Source organism: Pteronotus mesoamericanus, unplaced genomic scaffold (genome assembly GCF_021234165.1).
Source record: "Pteronotus mesoamericanus isolate MK-2021 breed Mesoamerican mustached bat unplaced genomic scaffold, CSHL_Meso_final scaffold_125, whole genome shotgun sequence".
NCBI classification, from domain to species: domain Eukaryota; kingdom Metazoa; phylum Chordata; class Mammalia; order Chiroptera; family Mormoopidae; genus Pteronotus; species Pteronotus mesoamericanus.
Genome location: NW_026555304.1, coordinates 10,330,154 through 10,347,858, shown reverse-complemented (window position 1 = coordinate 10,347,858; position 17,705 = coordinate 10,330,154). Strand labels below are relative to the sequence as shown.

Below are 17,705 nucleotides of genomic sequence, written 5' to 3'. Positions count from 1 at the left end.
CCAAACACAGAATCACTGTAGTAGAAATCACACAGAGAAGTCTCCATGCACCATACTAAACATTCCCTCATACTGTTCTTTTTAATGTATGCTTTCTTGGGTGAATATTTAGTATACTATGTTAAATATAAGATGATTCTTCTTTTATACAGACTAAGTAAAGTTATTTATAATTTCCTCCTTCTAAAATTGGCAAGGTACTAAAGATAGTGTTTATCTTTCAGCTAGTTAGCATTTTGGGTAATCAGACAAACACAATAATCATCACAATCTAGAGCACAGTGTAAAAAAATTGATTTTTTTTTTTGTAAAATAATTATGGCAACACAAGTATAAAAAATGGATATTTTTCTGCGATACTTTAAAAAGTCTGATATATTTTTAAAAAATTTCCAGTAGGTCACACAGATAGTAAGGAAGAAAGTAAACTGTGGATTATTTTTTTAAAATTCCTATCCCCCCTCCTCTTTTCCCCTTTGGCAACCATCAGCTCATTCTCTCTATGTATGAGTCTGTTTCTGTTTTATTTGCTCATTTGTTTCATTTTTTAGATTCCACATAGTGAGATCAGATGGTTTTTGTCTTTCTATCTTATTTCACAGCACAATAATGTCTATGTCATCCATATTGTCGAAAATGGCAAGATTTCATTCTATTTTATGGCTGAGTAGTCTTCCATTGTATATATATACCACATCTTCTTTATTCACTTGTCTATTGATGGACACTTACGTTGCTTCTATATCTTGGCTATTGTAAATAATGCTGCAATGAACATAGGGGCACATATATCTTTTAAAGTAAGTGTTTATGTTTTCTTTGGATAATATATAAAAGTGGAATTGCTATATAATATGGCAACTGATTTTTAATTTTTTTTGAGGTAACTTCATACTGCCTTGCACAGTGGCTGCACCAATTTACAAACCCACCAACAGTGTATGAGGGTTCCCTTTTCTCTACATCCTCACCAGCACTTGCTATTTGTTGATTTATTGATGATAGCCATTTTGAGGGTTGTGAGGTAATAATTCATTGTGGTTTTAATTTGTATTTCCCTCATGATTAGTGATGTTGAGCAACTTTTCATACGTCTGTTGGCCATCTGTATGTCCTCTCTGGAGAAATGTTTATTCAGGTCCTCTGTCCTTTTTTAAATTGGATTAGATTATTTTTATATTAAGTTGTGTGAGTTCCTTATATATTTTGGATATTAACTCTTTATCAGATGTATCACTGGCAAATATCTTCTCCCATTCAGTAGACAAATATCTTCTCCCATTCAGTAGGCAGTCTTTTTGATGTAGTCTCATTTGTTTACTTTTTTTCTCTTGTTGCCCTTGACCAAAGATACATACCCAAAAAGTTATTGCTAAGACTAAAGAGTTTACCACCTATTTTTTCTTCTAGGAGTTTTATTGTTTCAGGTCCTAATTTCAAACCTCATTACATTTAAACTCATTTAAATGAGTTTATTTTTGTATATGGTGTAAGAAAATGGTCCAAAACTTACCAGATACATGTCCTGTTTTCCCAACACCTGGTGAAGACTTCAGGTTTGAATAATAAAATTCCAATTCTGTTTTAAAAGAATATGCACCTACATACTATAAAGCACAGAAAAATGTGTGAAAGGAAGGATTATCTCTAGTGGGTGAGACTGAAGAGGGCAAGGGTTTTGACATTTTATATTTTTCCACTGCCTGAACTTGCTACAGAAAACATATTATTTTTATTTTTAAAAAGGGAGTCATACAGGACTCCCTCATACAGGAAAATGACTGAAAGGATTTATTTTAAAAATGATCTCTGGGTCATTTTTGTTTTATAACATACTTTTTTATATTCTAAGATATATATGTAATACATCTACAATCAGAAAAAAAGTCATAAAAAGAAATAATCTATAATAACAATGGTATAATCAATTTTAAATCTGTTTGCAAAGCCAAAAGTTACATGGCTGGTGTTCTTTAAAGGGGTTTGGATCGAATTTCTTTTACTTCTTTGGGGCTCATGATTACTTTTATTGCTAGTGAAGCCATTTCCACATTTTAAAAAATGATTTCCATTCAATGTGGCCAAAAAGGAAAATTGAGGCCAACCACAAGGCAAGCCTTCCCAAGAGAAGACAAAAAGCCTCTGTAACCTGCAGAATAAAAACTTCACCAGTAGAATGTGACTCTTTTGTCATGAGTGATTTCAATTGCTGGTAGACAGAAATTTTTAATGAGAACAAAGAACATCAGAGCGATTTCAGTGCTCTGGTTGTCATTCCAGGCCAAGCACACTAGTAACTTTATATTACAATGATGAAGACAAAGAACAAGGTGTCCCATTCACCGTTAGGCTCCTGCAACCAGAGGGTCCCGGCTTTTGCAGAGCCTTTCACTGAAGTGGAAATGAGAAGGAACACTCAAGGAGCACAAGCAGGTAAATTATCATCAACCTCATAAAAAATGGCAGAAAATGGGTAAAGAGATGAAAAGATGCCATCTGATCATTTACCAATGGAAAGACGTGCACTAAATCAGGGTCTTTTCTGTCTGACGCTGTTGTTTTTACTGAACAGTTAAGCACCCAAGGAAATACCAGTTGGGTTTTAAAGACAATTTATAACTGAGTTGGCCTCCTTGCACCTGGCTGTGTTTTGACAGCAGGTTTCGTCAGTTTACAGCAGAGATTCTTGTCTACACAATAAGCTGTCACTAATGCAACTAGACCTCCCCCTTTTAATGAAAAGCAAAAGCCTCCTGCAAAAGCCTCCTGCTGGTGGCAAAACCTCAGCCTCTTCAGGGAAAATTAGGAGCCTCCTGAGAGTGAGAGGGTCAGCCCCAGTGTTACAGCCCTCGGGAGTGCGGCTGCTTCTGGGCACTGATGAAGGGCTCTTTCTATTTTCTTCCCTGGGGGCTAACTGCTCAACACAACGGACTTGTTGTTTGGAACCAGGAGACACGGGATTCTGCTTTCTCAGCTCCCAACTCCTCCCAGCTTGTAGACCACGCTAAGAATGTTACGGAACCTTGCAAGAGCCTGGCCTAGCACTAGGCAGCAGCTTTAGTGGTTGCCCCCCGCCCATCTAAAACAAGGGCAAGGCACAGCTATTTAGGATCAGACAGATCTAAACCTGTTTCCCTGAGATTTTTGTACCACTGCCTGGTTAGGAAGGTACCTTCTTATAAGGGATAGCAGCTTCATTTAATACATATGAGTTGAAAGCACTTGCCTCCCAGGACCAAGTGCTTACCCACCCGTGCTTTGTTTTGCCTTCGTAGGACTCAGGATTTTATTCTTTTTTTGTTTCCAGAAGGATCAGGCCAACCAAATAACTTTTAACAGGTGACCCCCAAGACAATGTGACCTTCTTAGGAATGAGCTCATGGTGGCTGGGGCCAACATTTTCCCCTGCATGGTAGGACAGGACAAAGATGTAAGGAAAGGGATGAAAAGGTAATGGAGAACAGCCCTGCCTGTTTCTTAATTTCATGGTTCACAGACATTCATTGACATTCAGACACTCCCAAGGGGAAGCTCATATAACCAGCCATGAAACCAGAAACGAGCAGGCTAACGGGGCTAACGGGTCCAGGGCGGTTTCTCACCATCATGGGCCACTCCCAGGCTGCAGCCTCTGTGTTGGGTCTGCAGTTACACCAGGGCACCCCACTGGGAGCCTGCGGGGTCCTTGGACCAGCCGCACCCCGGATGCCCCCCTGGGACCTCTCAGGGCCCAGGCTCTAGTGATAGGCAGCATGTGGGCTGGTGAGGGGCCAGCACTGCCCTTTCAGCTGCAGGAAGCTCAGGCCTGGGGAGGGTGGATGGGAGAGGAGGCTCTAGGCTGGGTGACTCCCAGGAAGCTTGGGCTGGCTGGGAACCGTCTCTCCCTCAAAGTCGCCCAGGGGCTGAAAGGGAGGGAGAAAGTAAAACTTTCACTAGGGACAGGTCCCCGTGTCTAAGACAGACAAATGAACCTTGATGGCCATTCAGATGAGAAGCCAGCCTGAGGAAAGGATGCAGAAATTGAGAAAGAAATCAAGGGGCAGCAGCACGGGGAAATGATGGAGAAACCATGAGTTGGACAGATCAGAGGAAAGCTTCAGGCTATATCCAAAGAACAGAGCTGGAGTTCCAGCTGCAAATCCACTGGTGGCACTCAACTGTGTCCTGGTGACCCCACCCAAAATATACATGCTTTGCAAGAGCTCATTTACACACAGGGCCAAGCAGCACATCTGCCATGACATAGGTCCCCTGAGGCAGAGGCCCGACGACAGTCTGAAAACAGTGGGAAGCCATCATTTTTCTGACTTAGAGGTACTCCAACTCAGGAAAATGATTACTTTTATACGTATAAATATAGAAATAAGTTACTGTCGTGACTGATGCACTGAGTGGCGAGCATCAGTCCTCTCCCCTCCCTCCCCTGAGGCAGTGACCCGGAGCTGCTCACCTGCGGTAGCCCAGAACTCTCAAGCCAGTCTCGGAAGATGTTTTCAACAGACAGATCAAGCCTTTTAAGATAAAAACAACAAAAAAAAAAAAACAGCAAAAAGTAAAGGTTAAAACTTATAGAGCACTGATGACAGAAGGGTCTTTCCAAATATTCAAGGGCATTACAGCACCGATATTCCCAAGAAGTACCTGTTCCCTAGAGGACAACCACAGCTGTTCCAGCCTAAAGTGTGGAAAGAGGGTGCAGTGGAAGGGGGCACAGTCACACTCAGACAGCTTGTCTTCAGGCAGCAGAATGAAATCTAAAACTGAGGCAGACCACGATAGGTGCCTTTATTGCTCTGACAGGACCATTTGGGCTGGGAGCCAATTCAGGGTGGACTGGGCATGTTCATAAGACACATTAGGCATGGTCGCCTCCTAAGAATGGGACAAAATGAAACCTGAACATTAATGCAGCACTTAGTACATCCAAATGAAATTCAAACTTTATAGTGACAGTGAGCTATGACAAGCAAAAATGGCACAAAGCACTGTGGGGGTGCAGGAAGGCTCAGATGCACAGAGCATGCGAAGCCTCCACAGCCTCTGCTTTCAAGTGGACCCACGTTCTGCTTTATTTGAAATATTATGACTTGTCCAGAGTCAGCTGAAATCCTTTTGGTCTCATGCCCTGCTGATTTGAATTCTCCTTAAATGTACTAAATATCTAGTAAACTGAGGATCAATGGACTTTAAGTTGTGTCTTCCTGAAGTTTAAAGCAAATCCTCATGCTTCTAGATAACTTCTGCTTATAGCCAGTTTCTCCATTCACAGGGTCCTTCCTTGAGCCCTCTCCCAGGCTGTATGTGGCATACCCGCCATGCTGCCTGTCTTCTGTGTGACAGCACCCAACATGACTTGTGACATTGATCTATTTGATTACTTGACTTTTAACTGTCTCTTGCTAGATTGGAGCTCTCTGAGATCAGGGTCCGCGCCTGTTTTACTCATTTCCTAAACCCAGAATTGAAAGAGGTCTTGGCTTAAAAGAAGATCTCTATAAATAATTTTTATTTGAATGAAAACACATTTCACTACTGATACAATAAAAATTGTTTCTTTTTAAGATAATAATCACCTTTCCCAGGAAGATATCCCCAAGTTTTTAAGATGTGTATCTTTATTTTATTTTATATATTATAGACTACATTTTCTATGTATTAACATCCCCTTTCACCCTCCCTTTTGGAACTGTGAAAGAAGTTATGGAAAGATACATGCTGTCTCCATTAGTTAAGGTGCTGAAGGCCCAGTGCTCCGCTCACCTAATGGGTTTTGCTGCAGGTGGACACAGTGAGAAAGAGAGGGAGAGAGGGAGAGGGGGAGAGGGGGCAGGGGGAGAGGGAGAGGGAGCAGGGGGCCTTGGTTGGGAAAGGAAGGAGGCTGACTGGTACTTTCCCATCCTTTTCTTTCCCAGGGAGAAGAATGTCACTGGCGCATTTTGCCTTCCCTGGCCAAGGCAAAAGCAAAGGTGGCTCAAAGAGGTGACTGTTGCTTTTCTTTCTAAACAGAAAAAATACACAGAGGGAAAGACAATGAAGAGAAAGTGCTTTAGATTAATTTTCAAGATGATGCCAATCAGTGGGACAACAGGCCAGGGAAGGGGAGAGAACATAAATAAATCTGGGGAAAATGGCAGCTTCCAGAGGATGATGGTCCAGATTCCCAAATTCAATGGGGCTACTGGACATGTCTTGTATGAAAGCCTCTGTCCCTGAGCCTTTCCCCTACTTCTTTGTTGTCATTTAACAGTATCAATATCAGTGTGAATGGCCACATCCACTCTGTAAGCTGTGAGAGTGGGGACGTGTGTGCACACTCACATATCTTCATGAATGTATGCACCCCTGTGCCTGTGTGTGCTCGTGCATGCTCATGTGCCTGTAGGGGCCTGTGTGTGCTTTGCATTGCATGCATTCATGTGCTCATGTGCCTAAGTGTGCACTTAGGTGTGCATGTATGTGTGCATTCATGTGCCTGTGTGCACACTTGTGTGCATGTGTGCACAAACTCGTGTATGTTCATGCACATGTGCACTCATGTGCCTGTGTGTGCGCTTGTGTGTGCACTCATGTGCCTGTTTGAGTGTGTGCATGCTCATGTGCATGGCATGTACGTGTGTGTCATGTGCCTATTTGTGTGTGTGTCTGCACACACACTGGGGGGACGTGGGGGTGACTGGGTGTGAGGAAGCAGCTCTCAGAGGACCTTATACCAAGATCACGATCCTTTCTTGAACTTGATTTATTTGATGGGCTGCAGGAGAGGCACTGGAAACACCCTTAATTGGCATAATTGCACTGCCAGGAGGAAGAAAGTGGGCCAAACGGGCCACTTCAAGTGTCCAAGGAGACTTGAAGTTGTTATCTAGTGAAGAGTGTGAGGCAAGAAGGTAAGATATACCTTATAATTTCCATTGAAGACAAGATGTTTAATGAAGGTCTGCTCTTGTTTGGGATGAATGCAGACCATCCCCAGCTTGTCTGGCACCTGGGAGGGCAGGTAATTTGTTCAGGTCAAGCTCCTGCCCCAAGACCTGAGTGGCTGTGGAGACTCTGCAGGCTCTACACTGTCTGCCCTGATCTAGAGGCAAGGTCCTACATTCTTCCCTATCCTTCCTTCACTGGTGCTTCTCTCTAAGAAGCCATTGATTTGCTTCCTTTCTAGCCAGAGAGGGACACTCCTGTGTCCTGAGCCCTGGGGCCAAAAGCTCTGGCCACACAACATTCAAGGGGTACTCAGGAAATCCATAGCAAGAGGCTGACTCTGACTTGAGGTTCACTGTGCTGTGGCACTCCAGGAAAATGGCATTCTTAAACCTTCTTCAACTTGAGAGGAAGATGGAGAATGTAGAAACAATGTCAAAAAGAGCAGGGTGATGGTCAAAGAGGTAAAGCACACTAGATCCATGAGGGAGGTCAAGGGAAATGGGATTAAATATCCTGAAGAAGAGAAGTCTGGGGAGTGACTTCATAGTCATTTCCAAAGATTTTACAAAAGATGGTAAACAGCTGTTATGCACCCCATGGAGGAGTACAGAAGAGGACGGGGATGTAAATTTCCTTCAGGGAATTTTAGCTTGAAGACAATTCTTTAGGGGTGGCTTGAGGAGAGGCTGGGGATTTGAGTGCTGGAATGTTATTACTGACTGATAGGCTGAGAACAGGCAGAAACTTCTCTGTGTGGCAGACATTTGGTGGATGCCTCCTGAGCACAAGGTTCTGTGGAAGGCAGAGATGGGAAACCCTACAGCAAGGATTTCTGAAAGGGACATATGAGGACACAAGTCAGAATGCAGCCTGTGCTGGTTGAGAGATGTGGGACCCGATGTATGTGGAAGAGGCTCTGACTGTTTCAGGTGGGGCAGCCAGAAGGAGATGCATTAGGAAAATGTTCTTAAAAAGGGCAAGGCTTGAACTGTCATGGAGGAAGGCTGTGCTGTCACAAATGATGGGGCAGGACCAGTAGAAATGGAAGGCAAGCACAGGCAAGACTAAGAGGGCAGAGTGAGGAAAGCTCAAAGCCACTGTCAGAGAGACAAAAGAAATGGAATGTCCTGTGAAGACCCTGAAGTCCTGCCATTGAACTTTGGCTCCATCAAGGAGGCTCTGAAGCAAGGCTGCAGAATAGCAAGAAAAGAACATAGTCAAGGAAGAATACCTGAGGGAGACCAAAGGCGAAGCTGTGAATGTGTTTAAATGAGAGGTGATGAGAGGGGGTTTAAATGGAGTTGGGACACCAGGGATGAAAGTAGAATGCAGACAATGGGCCACATCACCCTCTGCAGGATGAGTTTCCACAACATGTAAATGCCCATGTATAGTCCATACTAGAGTCTACAACACTGAACAGTTGGCCAGGCCAACTGTAAGGGTTATTTCATGGGAAAATAGTAAGTCAAATTTTGCTTAGCCATGTTCAGTGTTTGCACACACAGATATTATTAGACAGTGATGCTAAAAACAAAAGAGACTCCTCTGTCCACTGTCAACAAAGGTATAAGAGGAGTTGCTATTGATCTGGTCAAGATGGTGGCATAGGTTAAGACAGTACTAGCATCCTCCAACAGCCACATCAATATTACAATTAAACTACCGAACAACCATCATTCAGAACTGCCTGAAGTCTAGCTCAACAGAGGTCCTATAACTAAAGATATATTTTAAAAAAAAAAAGACACATCAAGACTAGTAGGAAGGGTAGAGATGTGGAACGGGCTGGTCCCACACCCATGTGTAGTAGTTAAAAATTGGGAAGGATATCTTGGCTGTGGATGCCCATCCTGAGGAGCCAGGGTTCCCAGTTCTACACTAGGCTCAGAGTTCCAGCACCAGGAAGAGAAGTCCTCATAACTTCTGCTGTAAAAACTAGCCAGGATTGCGCTGAGTGAGATGGAGGGCTGCTGGAATCCAAGGTGTTCCTTTTGAAGGGCCCGAGTACAGACTTACTTGCTGACAGAATAATGCTCTGAGCAGCAGCACTGGGGCAGCAGCTGAAAGGTGTCAGGGACATATGAGGAGGAACTAAATTGTTTAGCCTCAGGGTGAGAGCTGAAGGAGCACCTTACTCCAAGAAAGAAGTGCTAGCAGAGGCCATTGTCTCTTTGCTGAGTCCTTGTCCCACGAAGCTTACAGGCAGGTGCCATATCTGAGACTCCATCATTCTGGCTAACACTGTTTGCCCCTGCTCTGGTAATTCCCTGAAACCCTGGCCCATCCAACATACAGCCCCACCCAAAATCTTTCTAGTGGCTTTTCCATACAAATGACTTGTCTTGGCGCATGCTGCTGACTTTCCTAAAATCTCTCAAGCAAGCAACATCTGGTTTCTGTATTCCGCATACATGTTGCTAAGTAGCCCCAAGCCCAACACTAGTGGCGGCTGGCATTGTTTCATAGCTTAGCTTCTTCTGGTCATCTCCAAGCCCAGCAAAAATAGCAGCCATCTGCAGATCACTTTGTAGTTCATGTAGGGTGGCCCCAGGTGGGGCACAGGGCGCAGCTGATCTTGGACTGCACCTCCCAGGAGCCCCCAGAGCCAGTGTACCTGGTAGACAACTTCAAATCACATCAAAGCACCCAATCACCTCCACAAGTGACACACACAAGGGGTGGACTTGGCAGATACCTGAGCCCTGCTGAAGTGAGTAAGTGAAGTGAAGTGAGTCTGCCCCATGGGGTAAGTTCCTGTACAGCAGATTCTCCATGGTAGTTGCACCCAGTCCTCAAAGCCTATTGGTATGGCGGAGGGGATATCCCTCCCATTGATATGCCAACAGCAATCAAAGCACAACTACAAGGAGGATGCACACATCCCACACAGGAGGTGCCCCTGGAGTACCCAGCTAGATGACAAGGGAGGTTGTTCCAAAGGGCCCAACAGGACACGTACTATATAAGGCCACTCTACCAAGACTGGGAGAGTAGAAACAGTTCTGATTAATATGTAGAAACAAACACAGGAAAGCAACCAAAATGTGGAGACAAAGAAACATGTCCCAAATGAAAGAGCAGAAAAGAATTCCAGAAAAAGAACTAAACAAAATGAAGACAAGGAGACAAGCAATTTACCAGATGCAGAATTCAAAACACTGGTTATAATGATGTTCAATGAACTTAGGGGAAGTTAGATGAACTTAGAACTTCAACAAAAAGATAGGAAACATAAAAATGGAAATAGAAATCATAAAAAAGAACCAGTCAGAAATCAAGAATATACTAACTGAAATGAAGAATACATTACAGGGAATCAGCAGTGGAGTAGATGAAGCATAGGATCAAATCAGAAAATTGGAAGATAAAGAAGTAGAAAACACATGATCAGAACAGCAAAAAGGGGAAAAGAATCCAAAAAAAAAATGAAGATAGTTTACAGAGTTTCTGGGACAACTTCAAGCATATCAACATTCACATCATGGGGGTGCCAGAAGAAGAAGAGAAAGAGCAAGAAATTGAAAACATGTTCGAAAAATTAACAATGAAAAGCTTTCCTAACCTGGCAAAGGATTTAGATGTATAAATCCAGTAAGTGCAGAGAGTCCCAAACAAGATGAACCCAAAGAGGCCCACACCTAGAAACATCATAATTAAAATGCCAAAGGTTAAGACAAAGAGCGAATCTTAAAAGCAGCCAGAGAAAACCAGTTAGTTACCTACAGTGGGGTTCCCATAAGATGGTCAGTTGATTTCTCAACAGAAAATTTGCAGGCCAGAAGAGATTGGCATGAATATTCAAAGTGATGAAAAGCTAGGACCTACCACCTAGATTACTCTACCCAGCAAAAGTATCGTTCAGAATGGAAAGGTAAATAAAGTGCTTCCCAGACAAGAAAAAGCTAAAGAAGTTCATCACCACTAACCAGTAGTACGTGAAATGTTAAAGGATCTTCTTTAAGAAGAAGAAAAAAAAGAGATAAAAATATGAATAATAAAATGGCAATAAATACATTAGCTCTCAAAAATTACTTTAAATGCAAATGTATTAAATGCTCCCATCAAAAGACATACAGTGGCTACATGGATAACAAAACAAGATACTTACATATGATATCTACAAGAAACTAACTACAGATTGAAAGACACAAACAGGCTGAAAGTAAAGGGATAGGAAAATATATTTCATGAAAATGAAAACAAAAACAAACAAATGAAAAAGCTGGAGTAGCAATACTTATACCAGACAAATAGACTTTAAAACAAAGGCTATAAGAAACAAAGAAGGACCCACTAATTCCACTTCTGGGTAGTTATCCAAAGAAACCTGAAACACTAAATTGAAAAGACATATACATCCATGTTTATTGCAACATTATTTACCATAGCCAAGATATGGAAATAACTTAAGTGTCCACCAACAAATGAATGGATAAAGAAAAAGCAGTGCATATATACAATGAAATATGATTCAGCCATAAGAAAAAAAGTGAAATCTTGCCATCTACAACAATATGAATGGATCTAGAGGGTACTGGGCTAAGTGAAATAAGTCAGACATAGAAATGCCAGGTGATTTCACTTACATATGGAATCTAAAAAACAAAATAAACAAACAAGCAGAACTGAAACAGATTCATAGGTACACAGAACATTTTGACAGTTGCCAGATGGGAGGGAGTTGAGAGGACGGGTGAAAAAGGTGAAGGGATTGAGAAGTACAAATTGATAGTTACAGAATAGTAACAAGATGTAAAGTACAGCAAAGGGAAAATAGTCAATGATATTGTAAAAACTATGTATGATGTCAGATGGGTACTATTTATTGGGGTGATTAGAGATATAAATATCTAATCACTGGGTTGTACACCTGAAACTAATATAACATTGTATGTCAACTGTAATTTAAAAATAAAGTTCTTTTTTAGACTTCTGGCCAAGACGGAGGCATAGGTAGATACACTTTGCCTCCTTGCACAACCAAAAGAAGGACAACAACAAATTTATAAGCAAAAAATAACAAGAACTGTGAGAAAATCAAACTGTATGGAAGTCCAACGACCAAGGAGTTAAAAGAGGAAACATTCATCCAGACCAGTAGGAGGGGTGGAGACAGGCAGCCAGGTCAGAGAAGATGTGTAGGAGGGTGGTGCCTGGAGGACAGGGTGGGCGAGGAGGCAGCTGGTGGACTGGGCGGTCCCAATTTTGCATGCAGATAAACTGGGAGGAACAGCTGGGGAGTGAGACAAACTGTGCAACCCAGGGTTCAGTGCAGGAAAAGAAAGCCTCAGAACCTCTGGCTATAAAAATCAGGGTGTGATACAGCAGCGGGAGAAACTCCCAGCCTCACAGGAGTGTTCTTTAGAGAGATCCACAGGGCCCTAGAACTTACACAAAACCACCCACTCAGGAATCAGCACCAGAAGGGCCCACTTTGCTTGTGGGTAGCGGGGGAAGCAACTGAAAGCTGCCCAGAGCCGAGCAAGAGGCATTGTTTCCTCTCTGACCCCTCCCCAAGACAGTGTCACAATGCAGTGACCTGGGTTGCCCCCGCCCCTCGGCGAATATATAAGGCTCTGCCCCTTCCAACATAACAAACGTGCTGAGACAAAGAAATATGGCCAAAATGAAAGGACAGATCAAAGCTCCAAAAATAGAACTAAGCAATGAACAGACAGCCAACCTATCAGATGCATAGTTCAAAACACTGGTAATCCGGATGCTCACAGAAATGGTTGCGTATGGTCGCAAAATGGAGGAAAAAGTGAAGGCTATGCAAAGTGAAATGAAGAAAAATGTACAGGGAACCAACAGTGAAGGGAAGGAAACTGGGACTCAAATCAATGTTTTGGAGCAGAAGGAAGGGATAAACATTAAACCAGAACAGGATGAAGAAACAAAAATTCAAAAAAATTAGTAGAGGCTTAGGAACCTCTGGGACAACTATAAATGTTCCAACATCCGAATCATAGGGGTGCCAGAAGGAGAAGAGGAAGAGCAAGCAATTGAAAACTTATTTATTTGAACAAATAACAAAGGAGAACTTCCCCAATCTGGCCAAGGAAATAGACTTCCAGGAGATCTAGGAAGCTCAGAGAGTTCCAAAGAAGTTGGGCCCAAGGAAGCACACACCAAGGTACATCATAATTACATCCCTCAAGATTAAAGATAAGGAAGAATCTTAAAAGCAGCAAGAGAAGAGGAGACAGTTACCTACAAAGGAGTTCTCATAAGACTATTAGCTGATTTCTCAAAAGAAACCTTGCAGGCAAGAAGAGGCTGGCAAGAAGTTTTCAAAGTCATGAAAAGCAAGGACCTACATTCAAGATTACTCTGTCCAGCAAAACCAATCATTTAGAATGGAAGGGCAGATAAAGTGCTTCCCAGGTAAGGTAAGGTTAAAGGAGTTCATCATCACCAAGCCTTTATTATATGAAATGTTAAAAGGACTTAGCTAAGAAAAAGGAGAAGCTCAAAACTATGGACAGTAAAATGACAATAAACAACTATGAACAACTGAACCTAAACAAAACAAAACAAAAACAAACTAAGCAAGCAACAAGAATAGGAACAGAATCATGGAAATGGAGATCAGCGGGGTGGCAGGGGGAGAAAGGGGGAAAAGGTACAGGGAATAAGAAGCATAAATAGTAGGTACAAAATAGACAGGAGGAGGTTAAGAATAGTATAAGAAAAGGAGAAGTCAAAGAGCTTATATGTAAGACCCATGGACATGAACTAAGGCCGGGGGGAATGCTGGTGGGAGGGGCGGTGCAGGGCGGAAGGGAATAAAAGGGAGAAAAAATGGGACAATTGTAATAACATAATTAATAATATATGAAAAATAAAAAGTATTTTTTAAAAAACACAATAGCTATTGCTTATTGAACACATACTATGTAACATATACTACAAAAAAAATCTCATTTACACTTTATAATATCTGTACAAGACCAATATTATTATCAAGTGTCATGATGCATTGCTTTGTGATATGGTGCAGACAGAACTGTTCCAACAACACTGACCTCTCCTTGCTAACCTCTCTCTGGCTGAAGGTGGCCTGGCTCCTGCCACATTTGACCTATTTGTCTGCCCTTTGATTAGAGTTTGGAAAAGATGGGGAACCCTTGTGTGGGGCTAAACTGTGAGGCAGGAAGAGTTTGTCATTCAGCTGCCTCCAGGAGCAACTGATACACCCCCATAAGGAAGAGAACATATGTTTGCAGATCACTTTTCTTTGAAAAGATTCAAAACATCTTATAACCATTATTACTTCATTCCTTGTAATATCCTTGTGAAGTGGGTGTCAATTGTTGTGTGGCTTCTTAGCAGATGGAGAAACTGCAGCATGAGAAGACTGGCCAACATCACCCTAGACAGAGGGCCAAAGACAAGGTGGGTTTCTAGATTCCCAGTGTCAGTGCAGACATCACGCTGCATCCATGGTTGCCACCACGGAAGGTCTTAAACTCTGGGAAGAAGATGAAAGCATTAACTCCAATTGCTAAAAAAACTGTTAAGGTACTATAAGTGGCCTTACCTCCCAAGGAAATTATGAGAGACCGTGTGAAAATGTTGAATACTCAGGGAAGAAATGGACTATGTATTTTAGGAAAAAAATAAAACATGTACATAGTTTTTGCTTTTGATCCCAACTATAGAGACGTCAGTGCAGGTGAATTTTTAGGTCTGGACATGGATATAGAGCAGTGGTAAAAATGAAAGTTGACTTTTCAAATCAAGACACTCAGAGTCCAACCCAATGGTGACTGTTTCCCCCTGATATCCTGTGGCTTGAATCATCACAACAGACAAGCAGAGCATTTCCACTTTGCTGGGACTCAGGACTTAACAGGAAATTACTCTTCTGCATGTCTGATCAATATGGAAATTGCTCTTCTTCAGAGAGCTAAAGGTACCAAACCATCTTGGCTGCCTGCCCTCCTGATCTGTGTCCTTGAGAGGCACTTCTGCCTACTGACTGAAGCCTCTGGAGTCTCCAAAGCAGCAGGTGGTTCCACCTTCTGCTTGGAGAGTTCCCTGAGTTTTAGAGGTCCCTCTCCAGTCCCTGTGAGCAATAAATGTGGTCACAAGTAGTTACCGCAGCAGGGGGGAGAATTCATTAGATGCCCTGGCATGAGGCTGTTAGAAGCCACAAAGTGAGCAACTGCTCTTCTCTTCATGATGTTCAAGTACAAAGAAACAGACCCAGGCTTATGTGAAAATGGCACTGCATGTGCCATGTTGTTTGTTCAATAGAGTTCTGAGGCTGGATTGAGAGGGATCAGGAGTTGAGTATCAGCCACATCTCTTTCTGTGCCTATCAACTTGTTGATCAGGAGAAATGTCTTTATCACTCTTTACTCCTGTCCTCAGCCTCTTGAGATTCTAGAGCTCATGTTGTGCCCTGGCTGGTGTGGCTCAGTGGATTGAGTGTAGCCCTGAGAACCAAAGGGTCGCCAATTCGATTTCCAGTCAGGGCACCTGCCTGAGTTGTGGGCCAGGTCCCTGATAGGGCGTGTGTGAGAGGGAATCGCACATCTATGTTTCTCTCCCTCTCTTTCTCCCTCCTTTCCCCTCTCTTTAAAAATAAATAAATAAAATCTTTAAAAAGAAGAAAAAGAAAGTAACAAGTGTTTAAAAAAAGAAAAAGATCCTGTTCTATCCATGTCTCTGAAGGAAAGCACACGGCCCAGCCACTTCAACACAGACTAAAGGATAGATGGAGAGACCCTCAGGAGTGCAGGGACTGGATGGAGGCAAGGTTTAGGAACTCCGATGCTCGGGTCTGAAATGGAAGATGCTCATGTTCTGGAATGTAACTTACCTTTTGTACAGGTTTTAAATTTTAAGAGCTCTGTCTAAATGTGGATACAAATAGGGTACACCTCAAAGCTTTACACATGGTTATTTATTTTCTTGATCAAAAGAAGTCATTTGTACTTGGTTAGAGAGTGAAGACTGCTGACTTAATATTTATGAAACAAATACTCCCTAGTTCTGTGGGGGAGGAAAAGTACTGAGTTAAAATCAACACGTGAACATGCACACACAAGCACAATAATTGATGAGCAAAGACAGAACTGGTAGCTGTCGATATTGTTGGAACACCAGTGGCAGGATACATCGGGGAAGGTATTTTCCAGGGTGTCCTTTCACACAGCAGGCCAGGGCCCAGGATTTAACCAGATTTCCCTCTGAGCACTCCAGCTTTTCCTTCCTTCTCTCTCTTAAACATCAGCATTTAAACAGAAACCTCTCACTGACAACGTCTAAAATGCAACTCCTTGTCTCCCTGCTTCCACTTTCAAACACTGTCCCCTCTGCTCCCGCTGCATCACACTGACTCCCCAGACAAAACAGGGACCCTGTACATCCAGCGTGACTTCAGAGTGACTGGGCAAAATAAAAGGTCAGGCTCATGCTGGATTCCTCCATTCAAAGTACACAACCCATCACCCAAGTCTTGTCTCTGGAACCTCTCAAATTGCTCATTACTCTCCAACTCCAGTGCCACCACTACCATTCCTGCCCTGGGTCCAGCTCTAGATATCTTGACTGAACTGTTGTCCTGGTTTCTAACTGGCCTCCTGACTTCTCTTTCTTCCACCCACATCGATCTCCCATGCTGCCCCCATCCCAGAGTAACTTCCCTATCTGCTGATGGCAACTCCTCTACTTAAAGCCTTTAGTGGTACTTCTTTGCCTGAAGCGTGAAGGCTAGGACTGATGAGACCTTTCTCTGTGTACCCAGGACTGTGATGCTCCCCAGAGCACTTCATACACTGAGTCACAATGATCTGTTTCATGTATGTCTTCAGCAGTCACCTAAGAGCTTCCTAGGGGCTAGGCATAGAATTTATTCCCTTCTGCTGTCCAGTGTCCAGCCTAAAGCTGGGTATGGGGGGTGCTCAGTAGAGAATGTCAATATTAATCAAAGCAAGAGAACAATGCAAAAGCAGTATGATGGAGGATGCCAGCCCCTGAACACTAACTGGCTGGTTAAATCTGAAAAACCTTGCCCTGTTTAGAATGGCCCACGTGCCTAATGGATGTGCCTGAGGATCATTTTGCAAAAGGACCAAAGATTAGATACTCTGGGGATATGTGTGAGGCCTTTGCAGACCTAGATAAAATTGGTACAATATGCTGCAGAGGTAGAAGGTAAACAGTCTGTTTCAATTGCTGAATTAGATCCAGAAAGGAGATAGCAGGAAAGATGTTTGAGTTTCAAAAAATATCCCCATACACTTGCTGAAATAGGTTCACTGTAGTTATGAAATTATCTTCATTTTTAAGGAGAATTTTTATTTTTATTATTTTTTATCCTGACCTGAGGACATTTTCTTCATTGCTTTTAGAGAGAGAGGAAGGGAAAGAGAGAAACATCAATGAGAGAGAGAAGCATTGATTGGTTGTCTCCCATACCCACCTGGACCGGGGATCGGCACCCAGCCAGGGAACATATATGTCCATATTAGAGGTTGCACACATCTGACTGGGGGTCTCATGTGCACACCCCTGGACCTGGGATCATCTCACAGCCCAGGTGTGTGCCCTGATGGAGAATCGAACCCACAACCCTTCAGCTACAAGACAACGCTCCAACCAACCAAGCCACAATGGCCAGAACTAAGAAGGAGTTCTCAAAATCACCTTAAATCTGCTAGCCAAAACATAATCCTAACTGGGAGAGATATCTTCCCAAACAGGGAAGAAGGTTCATGGTGGCCACCATTAAACAGAGATGCTGCCCTCCCACAATCCACAATCAC

At 42.8% G+C, this 17,705-nt stretch overlaps 1 protein-coding gene across 2 annotated transcripts in view; it reads right to left on the bottom strand.

The window, feature by feature from the left end:
• AOPEP (aminopeptidase O (putative)) overlaps positions 1 to 17,705 on the bottom strand; it is a 402,502-nt gene that overhangs the window by 96,444 nt on the left and 288,353 nt on the right. For both annotated transcript variants that reach the window (XM_054588087.1, XM_054588088.1), the window contains exon 11: positions 4,451 to 4,511. In XM_054588087.1, coding sequence (XP_054444062.1) covers positions 4,451 to 4,511 — 61 coding nt within the window. The remainder of the gene's footprint in view (positions 1 to 4,450; positions 4,512 to 17,705) is intronic.